Source organism: Venturia canescens, chromosome 7, assembly GCF_019457755.1.
Source record: "Venturia canescens isolate UGA chromosome 7, ASM1945775v1, whole genome shotgun sequence".
NCBI classification, from domain to species: Eukaryota; Metazoa; Arthropoda; class Insecta; order Hymenoptera; family Ichneumonidae; genus Venturia; species Venturia canescens.
This window is the reverse complement of record NC_057427.1, coordinates 8,691,592-8,718,139: the sequence shown is the minus strand read 5'-3', so window position 1 is coordinate 8,718,139 and position 26,548 is coordinate 8,691,592. Positions and strand designations below refer to the sequence as shown.

At 47.2% G+C, this 26,548-nt stretch overlaps 2 protein-coding genes and 1 long non-coding RNA gene across 7 annotated transcripts in view; 1 reads left to right on the top strand and 2 right to left on the bottom strand.

The window, feature by feature from the left end:
• Positions 1-357: 357 nt before the first annotated feature.
• Mef2 (myocyte enhancer factor 2) overlaps positions 358-26,548 on the top strand; it is a 54,112-nt gene continuing 27,921 nt past the window's right edge. For 3 of the 5 annotated variants that reach the window (XM_043424398.1, XM_043424397.1, XM_043424391.1), the window contains exon 1: positions 358-1,186. The gene's annotated coding sequence lies outside the window, so the exon portion shown is untranslated. Of the gene's footprint in view, positions 1,187-24,668; positions 24,689-26,548 lie in introns of those variants that run through there. The other 2 variants (XM_043424394.1, XM_043424395.1) reach the window with 2 other exon arrangements.
• LOC122413796 (uncharacterized) lies at positions 1,180-26,244 on the bottom strand. Its single transcript, XM_043424402.1, has 2 exons — positions 24,946-26,244; positions 1,180-1,961 (listed from the first exon to the last, which is right to left on the bottom strand). Exon 1 carries the CDS (start codon positions 26,198-26,200, stop codon positions 25,172-25,174), a length of 1,029 nt encoding a protein of 342 aa, XP_043280337.1. The 5' UTR covers positions 26,201-26,244; the 3' UTR covers positions 1,180-1,961; positions 24,946-25,171.
• Positions 12,237-26,332, bottom strand: LOC122413802 (uncharacterized). Its single transcript, XR_006261621.1, has 3 exons — positions 26,304-26,332; positions 15,361-17,816; positions 12,237-15,256 (listed from the first exon to the last, which is right to left on the bottom strand). It is a non-coding gene; the product is annotated as an uncharacterized lncRNA (long non-coding RNA).

Below are 26,548 nucleotides of genomic sequence, written 5' to 3'. Positions count from 1 at the left end.
AATTAGTAAATTAAAAGTAGAAAAAATTTAATGAAAAATACCATTTCCGAAGACATAATAATGGTATGAAAAAATGATCAATACACCGACATCACAACCATATTCTGGGAAAAGGCATTTCTCCTTTCTTTCGATTGGTGTCTGAAGTAGTGGTCGTGGATCGTGGATCAGTTGTTGCGCGGCGGTTATCCTCTAGAGCGCGAGAGATAACAAGGTTTTTACTAGGGAAAATGTTAGGGTAAAAAATTCCCCAGGTTCCCGGCGAAAGTATGTTTTGGCAAGACTGTTATTCAATGTCAATGCTTTCAAGGTAAACTATCGATGACGTCAGTGTACGTCACTTAACAAGTGGGAGTGGATGGATGGATGGACGGACGGCAAAACGTTCCCGTCGTGCGGTGGTGGTGGTTTTTTTTATATGCCTCGCGAATCCGCATTCTCGTTGATCGTTAAGAGGAACGCGTGAACGTTATAGCCGCCCCAGCTCGAGGATGTCACTCTGGCCGATCTAGAGTGATGTTTCGCGTCGCAACATAGTCGCGTAGAAACCGCAAGTTACCGTGAGAGAAGTAAGTGGAGGAGCGCGAGAAAACAAGGAAAAAAAAACAACAATAATTCCGAGGAGCAAAAAGTGATAATAAAAACGGCGGAAGGATCGGGGGGAGGGGGAAGAAAAACCTACCAAAACAAGTGTTGTTTGCGCGGGCGTGCGCGCGCGTGCTTTCATATTGGTTAATATTGTACATATGTGTTTATTGTGTGTGTAAGTGCCCGCGTGCGTATCTGTGAGTGTAATATCGTGCGCGCCTCTAATCCGCACGTGCTCTTCGTGTTACATGGAAAATCACCGAAATACGTTTGCGCATGCTCCCAGCGCACCGATGACGTCACGAAAATTGAGGTTTTGATGAAACTGGCCGATTAGTGTTGTATTTTTTTCTTTTTTTTTCCTTATTTTTATTTTTATTTTTTTCTTTAAACCTTCCTTATTTCGCACAATTATCTCGTTCATCGTTATCTATTGGTTGGATAATGTTGCTACGGCGTGTTAAATAATTTTGCGGCGTTAGTGGGAAGCCCCGGGGGCCCCGGTGAGGACCGTGAGGACGACGCCTCGCGCGCCACAATTTTTTTTCTTCCTCAACCGGTGAAAGAAAAAAAACAACAGGAGGATTAAAACAAAAACGTGAGTAAGCCGTTCACCATACTTCACCCCAACTCCCTGTACGCACTCGCACATGCCTTTTATTTTCCTCCCTCCATGCGAACGTATTATTTTACATCGTTGTGTACCAGTGCGCCCCGACTGTTTATGTTTTTCTTTTTGCAAGACTTTTTTTCGGATCCCTCGCAGTTTCTCGCAGTGACCCTCGTCCTCGGCCTTCGGATGCTGCGTACTCACGTGTATGACGTTTCCCACTGTCTTTCGTTCTCTAAATTCCCTCTTTTAGGCGTTACAAGCAAAACAAGTTTTCTCTCTGCAACGAGGAGTTGCAATTTTTTCTCGTACGAACAGTCATGAGGGAACAAGTCGAAATAATCATCCTCATTAATTGTTCAAACGTTTCAATGCTTTTTGCCCACTCTTTCTACGCAAACAATCAACATAACCAACACTCTGTACAACGCAGTGCTCTCAACTTTTCTCTCTATCGCAACATTCTTCGCTCATGCCCCTGCGATACACCGCCAAGCGGCTTACAACAAGTTTGGAGAATCATCTGCGCGCCGCTTCGAATCATCCTGCTGACATGTAAACGTACAGCGAGCAGCACAAATTCTCATGGTTTTGCAATGAAAATTCACTCTCGTTGGTCCTCCAACCATCGAGTTATCCAATCGACTCGTCGATTGGGAACTTTGTTCATCTCTTTTCTTCTTATTTTCCTGCCGACAGAACTTCCAACCACATTCAAACCGTCGGAGCGCGCAGCATCTCTGAGTTTATTTGTAAGACTGCGCTGCAAAATTGTTCGGCTGCGATGACAGCGGAAATCAATAATCAAGAATTGGAAACTACTCGGATGAAATTTCTCTCAACAATTTGGAAAATTTCGTTTGACACGAGCAGCAAGATTTGGATGTTCGGGCTCAACGATCACCGCATAAATAATTCCTACGTCCAGAGACTTTTGGGATTCGTGGCGTTAAGAAGTTTTCATGGGAGGGAATGACACGAAGTGGAAATGACATGAATCGAGATGGCATCAACGATGGACATAAATCACGTGCGAGCGCACTAACCGTTGACTCAAAGTCTAACAATGGAATTCGCCATGACTACAGCCAGCCAGAATGCCGCTTTCCATTTAATTCAGGATTTTATGGGAGAGGGTAATCCGATGAATTTTCTTTTGAAGGTAAAGTCGAGTCGAGCCCCAGAATTCTCGTGCGCCCAGAATTCCGGTCAATTTATCTCTGGCACGCGTTTTCCTCGATCGCCAACGATATCGTGCCAGAATGAAATTCAACGTTTACAAATTTTCGATGCTTTTTCATGGAAATCTCAGGGATAAGAGGCTCGTAAGAAAAAGGCAAAAAGTCATGAATTTTGGATGTTTTCGTTGAGGGAACCTCGCACGGCTCGTTAAAGATTCCAAGGTCGTTCCACTGATTACTTTCGTATGCGTACACACTCGCTTAATCTCCCGGGAATGTTGTTTCCACTCAAATCATTCCCCGCTTCGATTGGTCAATGAAAAATGCCGCAAAATTGGCCCGTTTTTTCCCCACCGAACTTGGCTCTTTCGAGTAAACTCCCTCGGTCCCAGCTCGGCTTTTCGACGGGCAAACTGACGAAGGATTTCGAGGAGCTTCTCGTCTTCGAGCAAGCTTTTTCGCAGCGACGAAACTATTCTCTTTTCTCCTACATTCGCACTCGCAATAATTTATTCTGCAAGCAATCGCCGCTGCGCGGGCTCGGGGCAGTCTCACAACGCGGAGATAACTCGGAGGATGCGAGAATCCAGGAAAAAAAGAATAAAATTCACACGTGTTACGCAGAGTGAGCCGCGTCTGTAAACGCGGCTCTCGATAATTGATGGCAAAATCACGGAAAAACGAGGATTCTCGAGGCGTGAAAGTCGAGAGAGAGAGAGAAAAGACTGAAAAACGCGGCTCTCGAAAGAACATTTGTCATCGAGGGAATCACTGAAATTGAGCGGGAGCGAAATTTTCCTGTCGATTTACGACGCACTTAAAAATCCATCGAAATCCCAAGGTCACGACCTTGACGATTTCACATCAATTGCCCGTACAATATACTCGCCGGTGTTGTACGCCAGGTGCGACTCGAGCGCCGAATTATTTTTCGCAAAATTTGCATTTTTATTGCGCTACGGTAACAATCGAATGTCGACGAGTCGACTTTGTCTCTACGGACTCGAGCCCGCTCCCACCAATTTATCTTTATAATTCCGGGGAAACATTAGCCGCGAGCGAATCCTCGACGAGGGTCCCAAAGGCTCCGCAGAATTCGGACAGATTCCGGTGCCCGTTTTCCCAGACCTTTGTTCTCCGCTCGTACTTCCCTCTGAAAAATATGAAAATAAACATTTTGGCGAAACAATGCGGAGCGCCATGCCCCCGTCGACGGATTTCTCGGACGATGCCGCCATCTACGCTCATTCGGTATTCCCCTCGTGCCTCCAGCACTACCGGTGCGGTAGAGAGTTTCTTTAACGTCAAAAAACATCTACATTTTCACGTTTCTCGATGGAAATATGTCCGACAAGATTTTCCGGAGTTTCGGAGGGCTTTCCTCGCGCTGAGCATTTTCCTCGAGTTTCCACGAAGCTTCCGAACGAGCTGCGCTCCTCCGATCGGACGTTCGTTCGACCGTGCTCCATTTCTCCACGTTTTTCGCAGGATCGAAATCCGCGATGTTTTCTCTTTATTCGCTTTATTCGCCGTGGGCCACGTCGCTCCTCGAGCTCATCTCCCTCGAGGTTCGAAGCGCGCGAGAAAAATTGCAGAAGCATCCGGCCAAGGGAGAAACGAGGAATGTAATGCGACGAGAAAAAAAATTGAATTATTCGGACAAAACGATATTTCGCGCTGCGGTCTGGAGGTCATCGGATAAGGGACTGATAGCGAGCCGACTCGGTTCCAAGGAGCTCGATTAGGCCCAGGATCGCTCGCCCGAGAGACTTTCTTTCGTGTCGCGAATGGGGCAAAGAGACACGAGAGAAATGAGACGAAATAAAAGTGCGAGTGAGCTCGCCCGCACGGGACCAACTTTTCGACGAGAACGATCGCGAATTCGCTTCGAAGGATCTCGTCCCACGACGGGAGAGCGTCGGTCCAGTACGTCGAGCTTCTTCCCTCGAACCTCCGCTCGAAACTCATCGGAATTTCGAGTCCGAGTACAAATCATTACTCACTGTCTTGTCATCTTACAAAGCTTACAAAAATAAATGCGACGACAGCGATTTTCGTTGAAAAACTCGAGGAATCGGCCGAAAGATTTTTTCTCCGTTTCGGGGTACAAAAAATTTCAAAGATTTTGCGAATCTCTCAGTTTCATAACAGTACGCGGAGAGAGCGACGCCCAAGTTTGCAACGTCGTCCAACGAAACGACGTAAAAAAGGCCTCCAATAATTTCAGTAATTCTCCAATTTTGTTCCCTGCCGAATATGCAATTCTTCGTTTTTCAAGCCGCACCGACACTTCGCGATATAAAAAATCGTCGAATTACGAATGTTCTCTTTTCCTTCGTTTCGTTGGGCTCAAACGTTGCAAACTTCGGCCTCGTCGGAGAGAAAATTCCAGTGAAAACTACTAATATTTATTAATATTTATTAATTCTTACGAACTGAAGCGAGAACTCGAAAATTTATATCCGGATGCCAAGACGTACAAGCGCGAATGAAATTCTGCCCTGTACCATAGCAAACATTCAAATGTATTCGAGCTCTTGGAGTTTGACTATGCTCAACCGTGAAATAAGCAATTCAGAAATTTTCATTTGGAAACGACACGAGAGTTGCAACGTTTTTGACAAAAACTTACTGTAATTCTTACTGTTTTTTTCTCCCCCCGTGTAAATATTGCACATGGGAGGTCCAAATTCACCGAATACTCCGGTAAAAGTTTCTACTTGGAACAATAAATATTTCATTTGTAGAAAAATTCAATTTTACTCCGACCATGATATAATGAATCGCGGCTCGTCGGCGCACTCTTCAAATTTGATTCTCTCCGCGTATGCCGCGGAATGAGCCGAGTCGCTGCAATCTTTCGTCGCAGCACCGCGCGAGTACTCGCGTGACTAGGAAACTCGATATCGAATCTCGAGCTCTCCAGTCTCTGTTTTTCCTTCTTTCTCGCAGGTATTATCGTCAGCGATCTCGATAACCTAGACCTACGCATCGAAGAGACGCTGCGCTGATAAACCCGGCGTTGGAGCTCTCTCGTTGGGCCTGGTTCGCTTCCCGGTGGCAGGGAACGTCCACCGAACGACGAAATTCAAGGAGAAATTTCCAACGAGATCGGCGAGCCGACTAAAAATCCTGTCGAATCGACAGATTCTGTTCCCAGCAGTGTTAAAATCTCTTGAAAAATGTTTTTTGTGTACCCGTAGATGCTTGGAAGCGGGACAAGAATAACGGGGTTTGTGGTTCATAGAGTTTGACCTCCGGGAACAAAGGATATTCGAGCATCCATAATGTGCACGTATAGACGGTTTGAAAATACGTTGGAACCGTCGAACCGGCGCTCATGACCCGAACGCCGAGTCTCTTTATCGACTTGTAAGACTCACTCGACCTACGGAAACTGCATAAAGGCTTGTGAAAAAATGGCGGCGGGAGGGGGCACGGTTCTCATTGAGATTTCGAGACGATTTCGAGTTCTTGACCTTTAGAATCATTCCGAGATCGGTATTCATACTGATTTGCAGATTTATTTATGCGCAACTTTGCTTTCGTACGAATAAATTTGAGTCCATAGATCCGTAATGAAATCTCGATACGAGAGCAATGATTCGATCGCATAAAACGGTAAATACATGAATTCGTTTGACTTATTAATCCGAAAATTATTGATAGGAACATCGCCGTGCATGAACATTTGTGCAAACGACCTCACGTGAGTGCATGCTCGATTCACAAGGTCTACGAGAGCGTGTGTGCCGGGAGCCGGTTTCCAGCTCCTCCGTGCTCTCCCCCTTTTCCCGCTGAAGTATCCTTCGAAAAAAAGCGACGTCGAACAGAAAAAGCGACGAAAAAAGCGGCTTCTCCCAAACAGCCTCCGCGCTTCGAGGTGAAGATGAGAAAGTGCGGCATTCTCGTGTGTTGTAACGCAGCCTCCGGAGACTCCCGTACGCGATCTTGAATATTTTTCGACCGAACGCTTTTCATTGGTAGGAGATTATCGAGTATGGGAAATTCCTTAATCAACCGATCGATTCCAACGGCGAGAGAGTCTTGAATAATATTCCCAATTTCACAATAACTTTCCGTAGGAAAATCAATGTTTATTCTATTTTAAGCTTGTCCGTTGAACGGAAACGTGTCGACGGAGTTCGAGGTGCAGAAATTCCCGAGCTTCCTCTTCGTCCAAACCCCACTTTCCGCGGGCCTCGAGAGCGCGTGCCAAAAATTCAAAAGAAATCAATTTTCCTCCATGTTTCCCGAGCTTCGTTGATTCCCCGATTCAACGAGGGCCACAAAACGAAATCGACGCACCTCGCCGAACGATAGACGGCGAAATGTTTCGTAACGCGAGTGTGTCAAGCTACAAGAATGTTGGTGAAAAAAATGTGTCAAAAGATTTACGTAATTCTTACTGTGTCTTGTCTGCCCCCCTCCCTCTTCCGCGTCCCCCTCCGTCGCCCGGCAGTCTCTCATTCGTGGATACGTCAACGAGGCTCCGATGAATAAAACCTCGTCTTTTGATTATCTCATCGTGTTTATTATCCATGAATTCCCACCATTTATTATCGTCGGTATTACAAATTTGTGTGGACGTGTATGAATACCCGCGGATATGCACATTTTTATCGCGTTACCTTCTCCTTCAACTAGTCGAAGATTTCGTTGAATTACGCGTTTTTGTATGCGCCATTTTCGCGTGGAGTCGAAATCAAAATTGTAAAATGCAAATGACGCTCTCGGGGTCCAGGAAACCAGAGTGGATTTCACGACGCTGAAGTTCCGCAAGATTGCGGTCCAGCGAAACGAAGGAAAAAAACATTTGCAATTCATCAATTTTTTCATTTCACGAAGTATCGGTGAAGCTTGAAAAACGAGGAATTGCAAATTCGCGGGAGGAAACAAAATTGGAGAATTACTGGAATTATTGGAGGGTTTTTCAGATCATTTCGTTGGACTCGTACGTTGCAAACTTGAGCGTCATTGAATTTCTGGAAGTCGTGAAAACCCTGACGATGATTGAGTTTTATCGAAAACTACGTTTTAATAAGTTTCACGACATGCGGAAGAACATTAGAAATCGATTACTTCCGATGGAATTTTTTTCTCTTTTCTGCGCCCACTCCTCCCTCGTCCTTGATAAAGTTACGTCGTTGGAATTCCGCGTCGAACTCGTTTCCTTACTCTTATCGAGGATTATTTATTAATTGGATGATTGGGAGCATGGTGTGCGTGAGAGCGTTTATGGGGACCGGGCTCTCACGATCGATTCGAGTTCTCTAACGCAAACTCCACGCGCGTATACACATACACGTGTAAATATATAAATCGCAGTTGAATTAAACAGAGGTATTGCACAGGCGTCCTACTTCGGAGTGTCGTCGTGTACTCAAATCGAGACCTTTATTTTCACTTCGTTCTCAAGACCGAGTCGTCGGAGATAGAAAAATGTTGCGGGGAGCTTTTTTGTTGGAAATTTTCAGCTCTACAAGAATGCTCCTATGCATTTTTCCGCTATCTGCTACCGTTCGGGGCGCAGGTGCCTCGGAAGTTGACGGTTTCAAGAATTTTGATTATTCAAATCGTCGGTGCTTCAACCAACGAATAAACAACGCGACGAGCGAGTTCTCGACGTCCCTGGAGATCGTTGGACACTCGTCCACTATGATTTATTCGCGCCGCTCGCGCGATTGACCGTGGAGCACACTAAACGTGTGAAACACTCGACTCAAGTGTACACACTTATTTGTAATAATGAAAAGTACAATACGCGTGAAGCGTCCACGGGACGATTCGTGCTGCGGAGTTGCGTCACGGAGGTGACGAAAGATCACCAATAATACAGTATTCGCCTGTTTGGGTGCTCGAGGTAATATCTGCACCGATGCAACCGCTGCTGAAACTCATAAAACTCAAACCCACGCCTTCAAAAGTGTCGAAAATATTTTTTTCCTCCCATTTTTTAAGTTTTATTACGACGCCGCTGTGTCTTTTCTCTCGCACGGACCCGCGTACGGTGCTGAAGCTAGCAACGTTCGAGCCCAACGAAGTTAACGAAAATAACATTATTGTAATTCGCCAATTTATTATATCTCACGAATCATTTTTATGTGGACTGAGAATAACTGGAATAGTTGGAGACTTTCGTTCGGCTCCAACATGGAAAACTTGGGTCTCACGCCTGCGTAGATTCCGCAGAATTTTTCCAAGAAATGTGCGAGACTCGAAACGAGGAATCCGAGACGCGATTTCCATCCTTTTCTACGCAATTGCATGCTTTTCATAAAAAAAAGAAAATCCGAAAAAGCTCAGCTTCCGACCACAATTATCGTTTCCCCACGAGCAATACTAATTCGAATTTCTCAGAATGTCGAAAAAGCGACGCCTTATTTTGACTCGTCGTTCGTTCGAGCTCGCGCTATTGACCGCTCCGCCTGCCACGGTCTGCGTAAATAAAATAGTCGTATATATATCAAGTTATTGACAAGGTGTTACATCCCCGCAGTAGCGCCACCGATTTCAGGCGTTCGTAGGCGGCGCGGAGGTTAAATTGATACGCGCGTGCTTAAACTCGCGCGCGGTGTGCATCACCGAGAAATTAATGCATCGTGTAAGAGGCGCGCGTGTGGTCGAATCATATTTCGATGTGTGTTCGCGCACGTGTTGCGAGGGCCCGCACAGGACGTAGCGTGTGTTTGCGGTCGCAAGAGAGTGTGCACGAGTCGAGCGAGCTCGAGGTGTATCGCTGCCGTATAGATTTGTGCTAAAAGGGCGGATCGAATATCCGCGTGTGAGGGTACGGGCGATTCTGCGCGAGCTCGAGAGCGCTCGCGGTTCAACGTTGGAGCGTGAAAAGTAGACGGGAGCGAAGAAGACTCCTCGAGGGTCGAAAATTTCGGAGATTTTCAGGCTCGGACGAAGGAGCAAACGGTTCGGAGTCCCGGGGGCCGAAACATGGAGAAATCGTACGAGGAAACTGCCCGTGGATCGGGCTCGGGAGCACAGCCCACCGCGGAGCCACGCGTGTACAAAAGCCTCCGAAAACCGCGTGTACAGCGAAGCGTATCTGCACCGAGCTCCCACGAGTTCGCGTTGTTCCAAGAACCCGAGCAGAGATCGACGCGGGGGATGGAAGTGGAGAAACGACCGCGATTCGACATTATTTTCACGTCGAATCGAGAAGGCTTTTACGTTTGTTTCCCGTAGGCGGAAAACGAGGGAAGAATGTATGCGGCAACACGGACTCGTGCAGCGGATAGAACACGATGAGGTCCTGCACGTGGTGATAGGACCACGTGGGTCTTTCTCCTCTGCGTCACGACAGACCAAAGCGAAGAGAGAACCAAAGAGACGGAGAAAGAGAGAGGGAGGGAGATGGAGAAAGAAACGAAGAGGGTAAAAGTACACGACGGACACCCCATCGTGTATTGATTGAGGGTGGCCATGGTCGTATCCATGACAACGTTTCTTTTACCTGTAACGTTCGCGTGCATATAGATACGCGAGTGTATACAGGCGCACGGTGGAGGTGGCGAGGTATAGTTGTTTATATAGAGAAGCATAAGCGAGGTGAATTCAGGTGGGCAGTAGGTGTAGTCACCCACGTCCGTCCGCAGCGTTCTGCGAGCTCTACCGAGAGCTCGAGCTCGTCGTTACGTTACTTTACCTGCGAGCAGCAGGCTTAACGTGTGCAAAGCTGACAGAGAGGGCGCGGGGGAGGGGCAGAGGGAAAAGGGGCTCCCCCAGTTTCTGCACACGAGCCCGAGCTCATCCTGATTTTCTCTTCCCTCGCGCATCATAGCTCGTCCGTACCCGTTTCGAAGATTCGTCGAGTGTGATCGTCCCTCGAGCGCGCCCCCTGCGCCTCTTTTTTTCTTACCTGGACGCCGAAGGCGTTGGAGACTCTCAAGTTACGCAAGAGAACCAATTGCGCTTTGGAAAGTTTTACTTTTCGTTACTTCCTCATAATTCTTATTATAGTTTTACCGTTTTAGACGCTAACTTTGCGCTCGTAGAGCTTGCGGGAACAAGGGACCGGCGATCGAAGCAAAGTCCCGAAGAATTTACCGTTTTCTTCTCCTTTAAATATATCAGATTTACTAAAATAAATACGAATAATGATCCTGCGATTCGAATCTGACGACGAAGCACCCCAGCCCGCCTCCAACGCGCGAGCAGATCCCCTGGCTTTCCGCATTTCGAGCACTCCCCAAAGTCCTTGAAGTCATTTTCTCTACAGGATCGTTGCGAGCGCGAGTCTGACGTCACTCTTTGTGCGAACTTCTCGCAATGACGCGGTGTACGATATCGATAATGACGATAATGCCGACAATGTATGACGCTGATAAATCCGTTTTATTCCCAAACCTGCAATTATACATCGGCCCCGTGCACGACTCTTTCCTACATTTATTTTTCATATCTCCGAGAGACTCGCGAGTACGATACACGCTTCCAAACTTTTTTCTTTTCTTTCTTCCATTCTACATTATTCTCGGATTTACCCGGGTATTTTTATCCTTTATTTACATCCTATATCCAACTTCTATGTTAATGGTACAGTTGCAGTTCACATGAGTGGCAAAAACGTCGTAATACTACTTTTTTTATCGGATCGAACGCAGCTACGACCAACTCCTGCCTATTTCCTTCTCTCTTGCTTTCTCTCTCTCTCACACACACACACACACACATACGAGGGTATAGAAACGACGGAGTTTCCGTCAAGCAAGACGCGCGTCTAGACGCTGTATTCTTATAGATGGTACACGTTGACTAACGCGACGTTGCCTATGAAGCATTGATTTTTCGATCGAAGACGGCACTATTGGTAGCGAGAGAAGTACACGCTTTTTCTGCGTTAGAATATTGCGACAAGTTTATGCAGGAGGGGAAAAGAGCTGACGGGGGGAGGGGGGGGGGGGGTTGAAGGCAAGATCGATTTGAAGGAGGGTGGATCACGAAATCAAAATAATCAGAATTTGATCAAATTTGATGATAACATTCTTTGGCATCAAGTATACAAATACAATTTTTTTCAAATTTTTTTACCACATGATTATCGAATAATTGAGCGTTAAGGTAACTCTTGTACTGCACGCTAGTCAAATGAGTGCTAAATTTTCAAAACGCTTTTAGACCAAGTTTGACGTATCGATTAAACGTAGTGTTAGTGGATCTGTATTACGGCATATCTTATTAAGATGTAAAAATATTAAGCATCAACTGACAAATGCAAATTTCTACGCTGAGACATTTTCACTGGTATTTTTCAAACAATTATCTGCGTTTTTTCATCGATTTTATTGCAACTAGCCTCATTTTGTTCGTAAACTGGTTCTTTATGAATCCACCGTATAGTTGTTTTTTTAACTTGATCGTTTCACCGTTCCAGCTAATTGTTCATTGAGTGAAAAAACTTTTTCATTCATAATTTCTCTCAGGAATGAGTTTAAAGGAAAATCTACGCGGTGATATCGTAGAGGATCAGTTGAGGGACGATATGAGACAATAAAATCGGTTAAAAAATACAGGTGATTCTTTGAAAAATAGCTGTGAAAATGTGTCGTCATGAAAATTAGCATCTGTCAGTTAATAGTTTTGCAGAACTATCATTTTAAATATTTTTTCACGTTAATTAAATATGCTTGACTACATATCTACTAGAAATAAGTTTAATCGGTACGTTGAACTTGGTCTAAAAGCGTTTTGTAAATTTTGCACTCATCTGACTAGCATGCAGTACAGGAATTACCTTACATTACATATGTAAACTCTATGCTTATACACGTGAACTTTATGGTATTCAATTACTCGAGAGCTATTTAAAAATTAATATTGTCTTTTGTATCTTTAAAGAATACATTTACCAAATATTATGAAATTCTTATAATTTTGAAATTCTTCATATTCTTAACATGGTTTAGCATGGCAACATTGTATCGTCGTGCTCGAATCTACGAAAAAAAGTTTGACAACTTTTTGGTTTCGTTCCTGTCGGAACGACAGGATTTCACGATGTTCGGTTTCGCGGTTAAAATCGTTGGAACTCGCGGAGCAGTTGATCGAAGCATCGCGGATCGTATATCAAACCGAGAAGTCTTTATAGGGCCGCGTAGCTGTCAGGATGTTGGGCATGAATTATTCGGCGCTCTCACCTACATTCGATCGGGTCAAAAGTCTCGCTCGCCCAAAAGCTATCGAAACGTTCGGACTCCCGTGCGGCAATCGATAGTATCACGGTCGTGTATTCGTTTCTATGTAAATTTGAGCCGCGAGATTTATTGATCATCCTCCGACTTGAAGTGTTTTGGGAGGAACGCGTATGAGCTGCGGAGAGTCCAAAGGGATTTTCGGCATCACTTTTTCGCTCATCTCGAGTCAGCGGCCTCTGGAAAAGCTCCTTTTCCCATGATAAATCGACGGGGATAGGGCTCGTCGGAAACGGCGAGAGCGGAGGGCGAACGAAACGAAAATTCTGATGAAATTCACCGCGGAAGGTTCGCGGGTAAGGAACGGGAGGCGCTGCATCGGCTCGCTCGCGCGTCCGCTGCGCGAGCTTCGTCTATTCGCTCGAGGCTCGCGGATCCGTTTCGCGGGTAGCGGCAAAGGGGAAGCGCCTGTTGCGTGTCGTGTGATCCGCGTGGGATGAGAAAGCGAGGGCCGAGGTTTGCGCGCATGATCGCGTATGTGGAAAAGTATTTGAAAGATGGAGAGAGCGCGTCGGGGGCTCGCGACAATCGGGATCGAGGGCGCATGCGCGATTGCTTCACGACGGCTGTGAAACGTGAGCAAACGAAGAAACAAACAAACGGGGAGGCTCGAGTGCGCCCGGCCCAGAAGAGAAGCGAAAGCGCGCAGGCGAGCGCTAAACGAGAAGAAAAACTAACGAAAGTAAGAGGAAGTTCGAAACAAGCGAGTCGAACGGGCCACGGGAAACAAAAACTTTTCTGAAAGCCAGTTGCGAAGCTCGGGCCTGCGCGTACTTCGGCGAAACGGGTGCGGAGAACCGGCGGCCCGTGGAGCAGGGGAAAAGACGTCGGGAGCGAGAAATTTGGCACGCAAGCTGCATACTTTTATTTCCTAACAGGCCGCGCAGAGGGAAAACGTACACGGAGGCCACGCGGAGCGAGACGCGCGACGGCGGACACCCGGTTGAGAGATGCGGAGTGTTGGCGGCCCCCGTGAAACCAGGTGAACGTGCCGCGCGCCACCGGGGGACGAGAGACCGAGAAAAAAATCCTGAAAGGGCGCACCGAAACGCTCGTTAATATTCGTACGATTCGTCCTGCTCGAGTCAAATTCCGCGCTTTCGGTTCGCCCGAAAATCATACCGCGAGACTTTCAACGTGCCCTCATTATCGAAGCTTCGGTGCATCCCGCCAGAGCGCTTTTGCACGAGCATGCACAAATCTCCAAACCCAAACATTTATGTGGCTTTGGAGATTCAACAATACTGAATATAGCCCGAATTCGCAACGAGGACGGGCGTGGGGAGTAAGTAGCTTTCGTTGCTACAGCACGGGGAATGCTCCAAGGAAGGGAAGCGAGGGAATGCGAGAGCAGTGGGGAGCGTGTACGGAGGTTGGGAAAGAGAGAGAGAGAAAAGAGGGATGTTGCGACGTCGGGCGTCCAGTGATCGCGCCTTAAAAGGTTCGACGCCGCACGCGCCCGACAGCTGCCAGCCAAGCTCTCTCTTCGATGCTGCTACTACTGCGTACGCACACATTTGCGAGAGGCTCACTCCCACAAGCGCGGGGACGCGCGTACGTTTCCCTCGCTCTCTTTTCCTCTCGTCACCCTCGTTAAACCTCCCCGTCGTACTTCTCTCTCTAACCGCTTCTCAATTTCGCGTCTCTCTCCGCCCCTCCCGATTCTCTTCTTCGTTTTTCCTCTTCTCGACGCGGTCTCCTCGCGTCGAATCTTTCTCGCTTTCGCAGCACCCCGACTTCTCCTCCTTCTTCACTTCGTCAACATCGTCTCGTCACAGTCATCTGCTCGCACGAAAAATCACACTCTCTCCGGCCCCCCCTCGCTCCTTCGCTTCCCCTGACGTTCCTTCCAGTCATCAGGCCCGAGCTGCACTCGCTGCGGCGACCGCTGCTCGTAATTCCCTCGTAAAAGTTCATCACTCGCTCAGCTTTTTGTCCCAAAATCGTGCTCATCGCTTTTTCGCAACCTTCGGAGTTCCCGAACTTCCGACGCGCGCACTTTTTTTCCATTTTCTACTTCAATTTTTGACCTTTTTTTCTTGTCGATTTTGATTCCCTGTTCTCCAGTTATGCTGCCAAAATTCATTCGTTGCTACACACTGTGAGAGTTAGTTTTGAACTTATTTGAAGAAAAAACATGGATTTTCGATGCATTCGAACGAAGAAAAATTCAACATCGAGCCAAGCATGGTTCGAATGGTAATTTAAAAATTCTCGAATCGTTACTAATCCCTCGCAATAGTTGGACCGAGGCAAAAAACTGTTGGAAGATTCTCGATGAGATCAACCCTCTCTGGGTTAACGCGACACGGGTGTTTTCTCGTTGCCAAATTACGAATGGGCTCTCGGATGTTCGTCACTGTACCGCAGCTGCCTCTCTCGCTCCCTCTCGCTCTCCCCCATCGTCTCCATTTTTCTCTCGTTATTTTCTTGACGACGTCGACTTTTCCCCTCGCTCGTATCCAACGTAAACTTATTTTTTTTCCCGTTCGTGTTTCGTCCCCCGGAGCCTCTCGGCGTCCTCGGGGCTCCGGATCGCGTCGCTTCATCGTCGTTCGTTCGCTCGCTCGCGCTTCGTGGTGTCACATTTCATCGAGGTTACGCATCCGCCAACGCGAGACTGCCAGAGGCCACGAATTATCGGATGCGCTCCTAAATTTTCATCGTACCTTCTGAAACAGTAGAAAATTCATGCAATCAAAACACAATGAGCAAAAGGATTGCTCGGGTCCGAAAAAATCTTTCATTTTACCAAAAAACCTGTTTTTGCCCTTACAAATGCTCGGCCCGATACCGAAGAGTTAAAAAAAGCTCGCGCAGGTGCATTTCGATCTGCTCCCTGCTCCAGCCTCTTCCGCACCTTTTGTTCTTCTCTTCAGGTGCGCATTTCAATCCTCCAAGTCCCCTTTTCTGCTCGCCCTTTCTCAGTCTTCCGGTCTCAGGTGCGTTTCAATCCCCGCACCACTTTTTTCTCCCCCGACCGCTTCCTCGAGTTTCCGTCTCCTCGTGCATTTCTTTTGCTCCTTATTTCCTCAGGTGCGTTCCAGCCCTCTCAATATTTTGCCCGCCCATTAGATTTTATCTTCCCGGCACTTTTCCTCTCGATCTCACAGGCGCGCCCTCCGCAACCCTTTTTCCACATTCTCTACTCTTCCGTTAGCGCTTCCCAGCAGCGCGCATTCGCTTCGTTCTCGCTCCCCTGAGCTTTCTCTTTCCTATGAAGAGCGATAACTTACGCACGCGGAGTTTAGCCTGGTGACCCGTGGCGTGCACACTCCCGTCGCTCCCGGTGCATTATTCGCCAGGTAAGGCGCTCGATTCCACCCACCCTGATGGCCGAGGAGCGATCGACCACACGCATAACGCGTGCACGCACATTCTGCAGAGTATTATTTTTCCTCACGCGCCGTTTCGCACCGCTGCACTGTCGCTGCGAGCGAGAATCGTGACGAGGTCTGCGGGCCCGCTGAAAATGCCTTCTTCAAAATAACACTCTTCAATCAACTGCTTTTATTTCGATTTTTCGAGCCGAGACGCTTCCGAATTGAGCGGGGACTCAAAGAATCTCGGAAGATGCATTTTTTCTCAAAAGCATTTTCCGGTTCAACGACCCTACTTCGGCTTTCCAATAAAACATTCATCCCCGTGGATCAGAGGCCGGAAAAGCTTGTGTAATTCATGAAACGTCGTTGATATAAGTCGAGAGCGAATCAATCCAAGTTCGAGATGAAAAAATGAAGCTCAGTCGACTGCTCTCGTGGCAGGTTTTTGTAGCCTCTCCTATCTCCGTTTGGCATCACTTGAAAATAATATTGAAAGAGTATCTGGCCAAAGTCGATAATGCTTCCAGAGATACGCGCCCGTACAAACGTTGCGTCGTTTTCGTGTCTGCGTACGCACGCGTACCCGAAGATGCATTAACGCGTGTGTTAAAGAGTTGATATCCAAACGAGGGCGAGGAGGAGCTACGATCTCCTTGTAATTACGGTACGTAGCACACGTGGCCCGGAATTTCGAGGATGGCAGAAGCCCCGGTCCGAGAGGAGAGGGACATGTGTTACTCAGCCTCCTACAGAGATATTGCTCCGGGGGATATAATGTGTACCATGATGCCCTGGGCTCTCTCTCTCTCGCTCTCTCGAATCTTGTCCCTCGGTGTTTCTTGACTGACGATCCTCCACACAGCCACCAAGCACGTGTATGCTTTCGGGGGACTTTTTCACCACTACGCCAACGCTCTGCTACCCCACGTACAGTTCACGTATCGTGGACGAAGACGCGGAACGATCAGCTGTACCGTTATTTTACGAGTAGAATGCTTTTTCTTTAGCGAAAACGGTACTTTGCGAGGTACGCTGGAATTTTGGAATATTTTTTTGAGTACGCACAGCAGAATGCTTCGTCCGGGGAATATTTTATTGCGCCAACAAAGTTACGTTTCGGTACAAAGGAGCTTGGTGCGTACCGTTCGATTGTTGCTTTAACTATAAAGTCTTGTGCCAACGGGCTACGAAATGTTTGAATATTTTAGTCAAATTTCGGTTTCAGTGTGGCGAGGTTATTTGGAATATGTTGGAACGGTCTTGAAGACTTCATTTTCTCGGAGCCGGATGACTTTTGACGTTCCCAAATGACTTGTTTGAACGTTGTTGATCGCGAGTGGTTTTAACGTGCTCGGATTCTTTGAGTCAAATTTTTGTCGGTGCTGCATCGTATAACTCGTTAATGCGGCTATTGCCAATTGGGGAAAAGCCCCAATTTTGGGTGTAAAGAAACTTTTTAGTCATTTAAGAAGATCTTATTTTGCAAATTTGTTTAAAAATATTTTTGTCGTTCGTCGTAATATTAACTTTCTTAGCTCCGATAGAGAGCGAGAAGGATTAAGAAGAAAATGAGCGAGCGTGCGACGCACCTTCAGGGCTTCCTCTCTGTTTCGTTGATTTTTTTGCAGCCTGCCACGACGGCTGGGAGGAACGGAAAGAATTTTCGTTTTTTGTTCCATCCTCGTTTCTCAGTCATCTGCGTTTCCGCTTCTTGACTGACTTCCTTTTTTTCCTTCAAGTTCGAGGGGGGAGCAAAGTGCCGCGAGCCCTCGAGACAGTCGAGCTCGAATGTCGCTCCGTTGATCTTCTTCCGATGCATACATACACGTATTAAAAGTGTACGAAGATATTGTGACTCGTCTTAAAAGATCTCGTGTGTTTGCAGGAAGGCTCGAAGAGGCGCGTACCGCTGGAGAGAAAAAAGTGACATTACATCGGTGAAATCCCATTAGATTTACGATCACTCGACTCCCTCTCGGCTCGCGTTAAGCCCGAGTTTATCACCAGCCCAAAAAGCCATTTTCCATTTTTTTTCTCGTTCCCTTTTTCCTATACTCGACTCCGTGATTCTAACTAACGAGATGAATTTTCCTTGTCAGCTCCCCGCTTGTTTATACATTTTTCTCCCCTAAAAATGCCACGTTCCGGCTAACAATTCAGCGATAATAAAAGCATAATGCGAAACAGAAGCCACAGTCGCCGGCAGCGGCCCGAAAAACGCAAGCTTTCGGCGCGACAAACTTCCTCGGAGGTTGAAAAGCGTGCAAATTTTCGAGGAGCATCAACATTTCTGAAACGTAGCCAAGAAAAAGTTCCATTTCCTCTGGAATTCCCCATACGTGTATTGTACGAGTGAACAGGCTCGCGACTCGTCTCGCGAGGTCTGAGCGAGCGTGTGTCGAGGAACGCGCAAGCTCGGTGCTCCATACGTGACGATAATTGATAGGTTTTAGCCGGGTGCCCGGGGCGGGCGGCTCGCGTCGAGGAAGTGAGAAAGATACGAGCGCGGTCGGGCGGGAGGAGGCGGCGGAGCTGGCCGAGGAGTAGAAACAAAAAACGACGAAAAAGTCGTGAAAAACAAGGAAAAGGAAAGGGAAGAAAAAATGGAGAGCGTAGAAGAAACTCGCAAAGAGTTGCGAGCCGGCGCGGAGCGAGGGGAAAAAGCTCAACGACGAGGGGGCTCGGAAGTCGGGGGATGACGAAAGAGGAGAGGGCATCGGGTCCACGCGTCATCCTCAGCACGTGCTCCCGTTTCTAGCGGCTGGTACGACTCCGAGTCTCAGGCACCGCGGTGCAAAGCCACAGACATCTTAAAATCCCCCTCCCAACAGCGGCACCAACCTCCTCCGGAACTGGCGTGGCACACGGTTTTCTAAAGCCTCGCGAAGACCGGCATCGTTTCGCTCCCGGTATTATATTAGCGTATGGACCGGAGAGAGACCAAGAGAGAGGAAAGCAACGAGAGAACTGGGAGAGAGCAAGAGAGAGCAGAGCAGAACCAGAGCCCGGTGGAAGTTTAATTTTAGCACTTTAGCTTCGACTTTGGCTGTTTCTCGCGTAGGGACCGCGACGATGGAGACGACGGCGAATAGGTAGAAACCGAGACCGGCCAGCGGTCGCGATGCGCGCCTTCATTTAGGCCCTGCAACCTTTGTGCTTTCCTGTGTAATGAAAAATCAAGAAACTCCGAAAAAAATGCTTTTTCCCGTGAACTTTTGGACGCCGAGTCCAAAGAGAGTTTCAGTCGAAATGTAAGAAAGTCTCGTATCCGTGACACGAAAATTAATCTCGAATTCTCTTCCTCAAATATCCTTCTCGTTCCCAAGATTAATTAGCTCGAAAATGAACGCTCATTATTCATCGCGGATACGAAGAGTGAACCGAAGCTCAATGACCGTTTCGCCGCGCACAGACCAAAATCGTATCTCGCCGCATGGGAATTTATTGAAATATTTATACGAAAATGAATTTCGGTGATTTAAAATACACGCTCGTCGATTAAATACAGCGGAGTTACGCGAACTTTGTGGTTTCCAAGATTCTCGCTTCCTTCACGCGAAAGGAGCGAAACTCATTGAGACGTTTCTTAAGCGGGTTCGCTCGAAAGACGGTTGAGCTCGTTACAATATTATTTTTGATTCGAGTTTCACGGGCGATTCGGTTTTATCTGTAATGGAAGCTCCAACATATTTATATATAAAATCTCGAGAAATAGAGCGCAAGTAAAAAATCAAGAAATCTATTCACGATTCGCGAGCAGTGCCCGGCTCGCCGAGAATTTAATGAAATTTCAACGTAATTTAATAGCGAGATGGAATGAGCGCGTTTTAGTTCGATAAATAAATGATTGTAAGAATAAAATTTATTGGATTATCGTAGCTTCGTATTTCGGTGACGTGACCCACTGTGAAAATGAATTCTCGTTCACAATAATCAATGAAGATTGTGATTGAAGCTGGTTTAGTGGGAAGGCTGAGATTTTTGCTCTCTGAGGAAAGAAAACGTCCGAACGTTTGGCCGTTTGGATCGCTTCGCGACCACTTTTCGGGCAGAGATTTGGAGTCTCAACAATTTCCTCAATGCTGAGGCGAGGCTTGACTTGGAATGGTCGCAGTTTAACGAACTTTTCTTTCAAAAAGTGGTGGCTTTTTTCGCCCGCACTCCCTTCCGGATCGATCGATTCGGAATTGTCGATAAAGCGAAAGAGAAAATCATTATTCTGGACACTTTCTCGATACCGACGTCACGACTGGCTGAAAAATCGAGTTAGAAGAAATCCGTCGAACAGCTGATCGTCGAGGGGAGAAAATAGTTTCAAATTGGCGTCGCAGTATATTTCCAATATTCGAAATAATAACATCGGGCACGTTGAAAATAAATGGCGCTCGGATGGGAATTTTGGAGTAAAAAGGAAGCCGAACGTCGCTTGGATATTCAGCGAAGTAAAATTGAACCGTGCGATTATCGATCGTTTTTTCTCATCGGAGATGAAGCCGGAGTGGAAACGCCGGTTTTTTGTCTTTCACACGTATATATTCATCAATTTTATAAATACCGATGGGCGATCGATTCGTCACCGCGTGTTAATTTAAGGTCAGAGTTTGCGACAGACGAATCCATCACTAGATTCTTCGAGTGCATAAGAAAAATTCCATAAATGATTAAGCAGTTGGACGAAAAAAGGTCAGAAGCTTAAAAATATAACGAGGCGAAGCTGCGAAACGCTGATTTGCTCGCGTATCGAAAAACTTGAGATGGGAGGAAAATGAAAAAAATGGTTTGAGCATCGAGCGACGAATTTTTAACAAGCGTAAATAGAAAAAAACTGTTGAGCAAATCAGCGCAGACTCGATAGCAGTTTTCACTGTGAAATCACAGTCCGCTGCATGATTTAAACTTTGGAGGCTCAATCAAAGGGGTCTCCGGAGCACATGTTGGTGCCCGCTCTGTTGGGGATATCGTCGCAAGCGTCCTGCGAGGCCCTCCTGGACCGGAGAAACGCTGCAGCGGTCTTTCTTTACACTTATTTGTACCAATGTGCGAAGCGTCGAACGCTCAAGACGATTGACGGAGGGCAGAAGCGGGGGCGAGAGAAAGAGAGAAGGTGGAGGCTCAACGTGCAGCCAGAATGTGGGTGAGTAATGGAAGGAGGAAGCCAAGAAGAGAGAGAGGGACGAGAGTCTGGGGCAGGCTGGGCCGGCTGTTTGTTAGTTGGGTGGAGGCGTGCAGCAGCCCTCTCAGCTGCCAACAGATTTATCGAGTGGCACGTGCCGATCCCCGAGGCTCCGAGCGTTCCTCCGCGCTTCTCCCTTTTCTGCGAGGCGCGCTCCCCGACTCAACTTTCTCATTCCGGCGATAACCAAATGAATTTTTCCATCATACAAATATACGCTGGATATCGAGAAAGTTTGAAAGCACTGAGAAAATTCAATGTTTCTTCGAGAAAATTACAATCGAGTTTTGCTCAACGTCAAATTCTTTATAAATCGAAATAATCGAATCCGTCGATGCTCCGCGGACACGTTTCCAGCTACTCGAACACACACGCAATGTTCTCGGACTATTTTAGACACGCGACACCCGCGAGCCTCGTCCACCGTCCCAGATCTCGGTGCTCAATAAAATTGGCATTTTATCGCGCTCGTTTTACGCCTCCGGTCAACGCTGCATGACCTTTTCTTCCTGTCAATCCATAGGACGACTGCCTCGCTTTCCGTTTCCAGTCAAAAGTCCGATGGAGCTACGTACAGAATTAACTTTTCAGGCGGCGCTCCGTTCCCCCCTTCGCACACTCCTTTTAACCTGATTTTATCACCTTCCGTACCATTACTTTAATTCAATTCTCCAATTAAATTTCAATGTACATGCTACACCGGCTTCACCTTTCTCCCCAAGCGTCTAAAACGCTTTTTTTCACAGCGACGACAGAATTAATATCATTTTTCAAACGCCCAATCAATGGATCGTCCCTCATTTTCGTTTTATCATCGTTTTTCTTTTTTCTTTTGTCACCGCGCAATGCACACGCTAAAAGTGCTTAATTGATCGGCTGAAAAGTGGTCGTGTGGACGAATAAATTTTATAAACCGGGCCAATAAGTGTAACAGCCTTTAATACCCTCGTATAGTCATCGATATTGATGCTGCTCTCTCGTTGCACCGCGCGCGAGAGCTTTTCTCTCCCGGCCTCTTCAATTAGTAATGGAGAAGCTATTTTGAAAACCGCTATCCCGACTATCCGATAATCTGTTTAGTACCCCCGATATGCCCGGTTCGCGGAGGAGAAATGACGCTGATACGAGAGATAACAGAGGAGGTGATGTGATGAAAAATGCATACCACATTGGGGTATATCTGCCGTGGAAAATAGACAGATGTGGAACGACGAGCGGAGCGCGCAGCGCGAGAGAAGAACGTGGATGAACATCGATCGGGAGATCGAGCTAAAAGGCCAAGAAAATTAGTGGCATACGCGAGAATGGGAGAGTGAATTATTCCGAGTTCTTTACATCTCGGTGTTCCTCACGGCAATGTGAAAAAGGGGATTGAAACGAGAGCCCGAAAAACAGTGAAAAATCCGTTGACTTCGACTCGATGCGAGCTTCTCAAGTTATGAAGTTTGAAGAAAAAATCTTTGGCGCTTCGTTTGAAAATTCATTCGAAGTGAACAATTACGACTTATGAGCGCCGACGAAAATTCCACGTCTCTACAACTTCAAAATTTCTGTCTTCCATTTGGCCATTTTTCTACAACGAAACTTGATTTTCCCCATTTTTCTAATGATCCTAATCGATTACTGAGGAATCGTTACCCCAAAAAGTCTCGTTGTTAGATCAATCCCACTCGCGTTCATCGATGAAATAAAAACGTTTTCAAAAGTCCAAGTGCGAATTTGCACCAGTGTGGTGAATGTGTGACCTCGGAGTGTGGAGTCCACGCCGCTGCGAATTCACCGGAACGTTGAACCTCTCAAATTGGACGAACGAATAGGAACTATTGTTAAATATGAAATCCGCGTGAATGAAAAATAGGAGGAAGAGAGAGAGAGAGAGAGGAGAAGAGTTTTCATCCAAATGGAAAAAGATTCCCGCACAAGATCGATTACGTACGAAACAAAAATGCAAGATATTCGATTAAAATGATAACAAGAATGAATTTCAGTCACGAATCGTCAGATCGACATTTCTAGATTCGATAAGAATACAATCGCACTTATTGCGTCATCGTCGAGTCCTTCGAATCGAATGAATCAATAATAATAATCAAACGTGCATTAGTATTGAAATGAGATATATGCACCGATTGCCAAGCGTTCGGATTCTTGTGAGCCAATCTACTCAAAATATTTTTCGTCTCTGATGCGATCACATCGGAAAAATGTTGAATTCTCGAAAGGATATTAACTTGTGAGATAAAATAATGGCTGGAGTCGCTCGAACAGACGAGGTGAATCGCGGTTACATTGATTTAATTGTGTCGTGATCTGAGAGAGAAGATATTCGATCTGAGAAACGAGAAACTCGCGACCCTTCATTCCTCCTCTGTGGTTCGCTCACTCTCGATATTACGAACGATTCCATTCGTGAAAATGTGATTTATGCGACGTTTCTCATCGCATGCATTATTCAGGTATCTCGCTAATTGGTAATAATGTACATTAGCGTATAATCCCAGTTACAATCGCTTCGACTCTCTGGCCTCATATCTATTTCATATGCTCACCGATGTCGTTCCAATATCCGTCAGGTTTTCCGTGAACTTTCCACAGAGATGAAAATATTTAGTGAGTTTTCGCATTGAATTCAACGAATCGTTTGTAGGGAGACGGAAATAAAAATGGTTTTCCTGATAACGTCGAGGCGCGATTTTTGGAAAAATTGAATCGGCGCGAGTTCCCTTGATTGCGGGGCTTCGATTAATCGAAAATAATCCGCCGTCCCACCTGAAATAAGTCTCGGCGACTTTGATATTCCCTTTCGCTCGAAACTTCCAACGATTCGAGTGGCCAGCAACGAGTCCGATTTTTTGACGTGACGTCGAGCTGTCCGAGAGGATTCTCATTCCTTCGATTATTCACGCGCGAGTTTCTTGGGAAAAAAAGATTGCAAGTGTCTCCCCGAGCTGGATATCGAATCGCTTTTTTTCTTCTCAGCACACTTCAACCCCCTCGCACCGCGAGGTTATTTCGGGCCTGGGGTGAGAAATTGTGTGATTTCGATGACTCGAGTGAACCGCGAGTCGTCGAAATCGAGCCAAAGTTCGAAAGTGCTCGCGATCCGGTCAGTAGGAATCGAGACTGTTTTATTGGCCCGCGTAGTACGTGGGACACGGATGCACCAGAGTTGAGGAGGAAAGAAAAAGGAGATGAAAAATAACGCGAGAGGTAGGAAGAATCGAGGTGCATGGGACTCGACAGATCGAAGGATGAGGGCGCTCGCGCGGCTCCTCGGCCGGTACGGTAGAAAAAAGCGCGTCAGTCGAAAGCGCTGCGGTTAGAGAGAGAGAGAGAAATCTGAGTAAGAATTAGAGAGAGCGAGGGAGTGCGATCGGGAGGAAAACGGGGAAGAAAACGAGGGAGCGAGAAAGGCTTGCGGCGAGAGAGAACGCGACGAGTGGGACGCCACTCGAGAGCGAGAGAGAGAGAGAAAAAACGAAGGCGCAATGAGCGCGCGAGGCTCGAGGGGAGGGCGCGCACGTTCGCGCGGGTATATCGGTGGTATTTTGGTTTTGGCTCGGCACGGGCCGCGCACTTCTGGGAGTGGAGTTCTAAAAACAGCGGAGGTAAGTCGTTCCTACCCGGCAATCTGCCGCTTTATTTTCCTCTACTCCTGTGTCGCTGCTCAGCTCTCGCTTTACTATCGCGCTTTAAGCTCATCATTCGAACTTACCACCCAAAGACACGCAACCGTCGCTTCGACGACTCGGCAAAAGCTCTCTCTCTCTCTCTCTCTCTTGCTCTCTTATTCTATATATGAATGTCTATATACGTCGGTCGCTCTCTCTCTCTCTCTCCTTCTCTTTGACTATCGAATTCTCACCGATTCCGCATCGACTTCGCCTCCCAATAATCTCGCTTTTCGAGGCTTTTTCAACGGTCGTTTTCCGCGAGTGAACAAGTCGATGGGACAAATAATTATCTAGAAACTCGGTAAAACGTGAATTTTCCGGCTTCTCAAAAACGTTTGCGCTTCCAACGAACTAATTTCTCTTCCCGTCCCGTGTTTTGAGGGCGACGAATGTCGCGAAGCGTCCTCGTTCGGGTGGTTACGAAAAACGCTCGAAAAGAAATTCCCGAGTGACCGTCGCTTCGAGACCGATTACCACCGCGAGAGCCCCAGTTACGACGCGGTTCGAATCGCCCAAAAATCCCGGTTCTTCGAATTTGTGCTTTTCCCCCGTGAGATTGGCCGAGCCCTTTTCGTCGAGCACTCTTCCGCCTCGCGGTCGTGAGAACCGCACTGAAAATCGAGCCGGCAAAAACAGTAGTAGCTCGTAGCGATCCGCGGGCTGCGACGTAGAGTCGAAACCCAAAAACCCCCGGATAATTCTCCGAGTGAAGAAAATATCTGCCACACTCGCGAGAGCCAAGAAACCGAGTGTTCCGCGGGCCAGAAGGCGACGGTCCCCGAGGTCAACCGTCCGCGAGTCACTGAGCAATCCCCGAGTTGCTTCTCTCTCTCTCTCTCTCTCAAAATCCACCAAAAAATGTCGAGCCCGAAGTCGCAAAAAATTCGCAATTCCTCGTATCCACCAAACTCCAGCCTCGGCTGCGGTCACTTTTGAATCTCGATCCGCCACGGTCGTCGCACCAAGTCGCACAATTTCCATCTCGCACGACGATTCTCCACATCCCTCGGCCCCGTGAGGGCCCTCAAAAACTGGCATTTCCGGGGACACAAACCCGCCGGCATCCCTGCAGCAAACTTTCCTCGATCGTTCCTCGATCGAAGCCTCCCATCGAACGCTCCTGCCCCTCAATCCTCCCAATATTTTGCCGGCACTTTTCCACTCGCTCCGTCGCATCCATACATCCGAATACACAGCTATAGAGCCGTGCACCCGCGTTTGCCTATACACCAATGCCTCTACGCATACACACGTAAAACGACGAGCGCACGCATTATACGTGTATGTGTACACCGAGGGCCGCGAATATACACGTGCACAAGGACGCGCACAGATCCGTGAATACGAGCGCACACGCGAGCAGCCCGTACGCCTTGTGCACCACATACTCGGGAAGCGAGCACGCGTCCGCGTATAGATATGATCAACGGGAATGTGTATTTGCATGAAATAAGGTAACTTTATAACCGCGAAGAAACGCGCGCTTCCGATCTCATCGTACTCTCGACTGGTCCTCGGAGTATTATACCCAACGCACACCTCAACTCACCCTCTTCAGACCTCTGCGCGATTTATTTCTTAACTCTCTATTCCTATCCCGCTCGCCCTCTCGATTTATACATGTGCGTTTGTGTCTCTCTATATATATGTATATACAGACGTTTACTCGTATATATAGATCGGTTTATATCTGTATTCACATATAAGTTTGTGTATGTATGCGCACACGAGTACTCGGAGCCGCTATCTCCGTCTGGCGAACGAAAATTATTTTTGGGTATCTTTTCCCTCGGT

Coding starts and splice junctions, on each gene's coding strand:
- LOC122413796 (XM_043424402.1), bottom strand. CDS start 26,200: ATGCAAATACACATTCCCGTTGATCATATCTATACGCGGACGCGTGCT.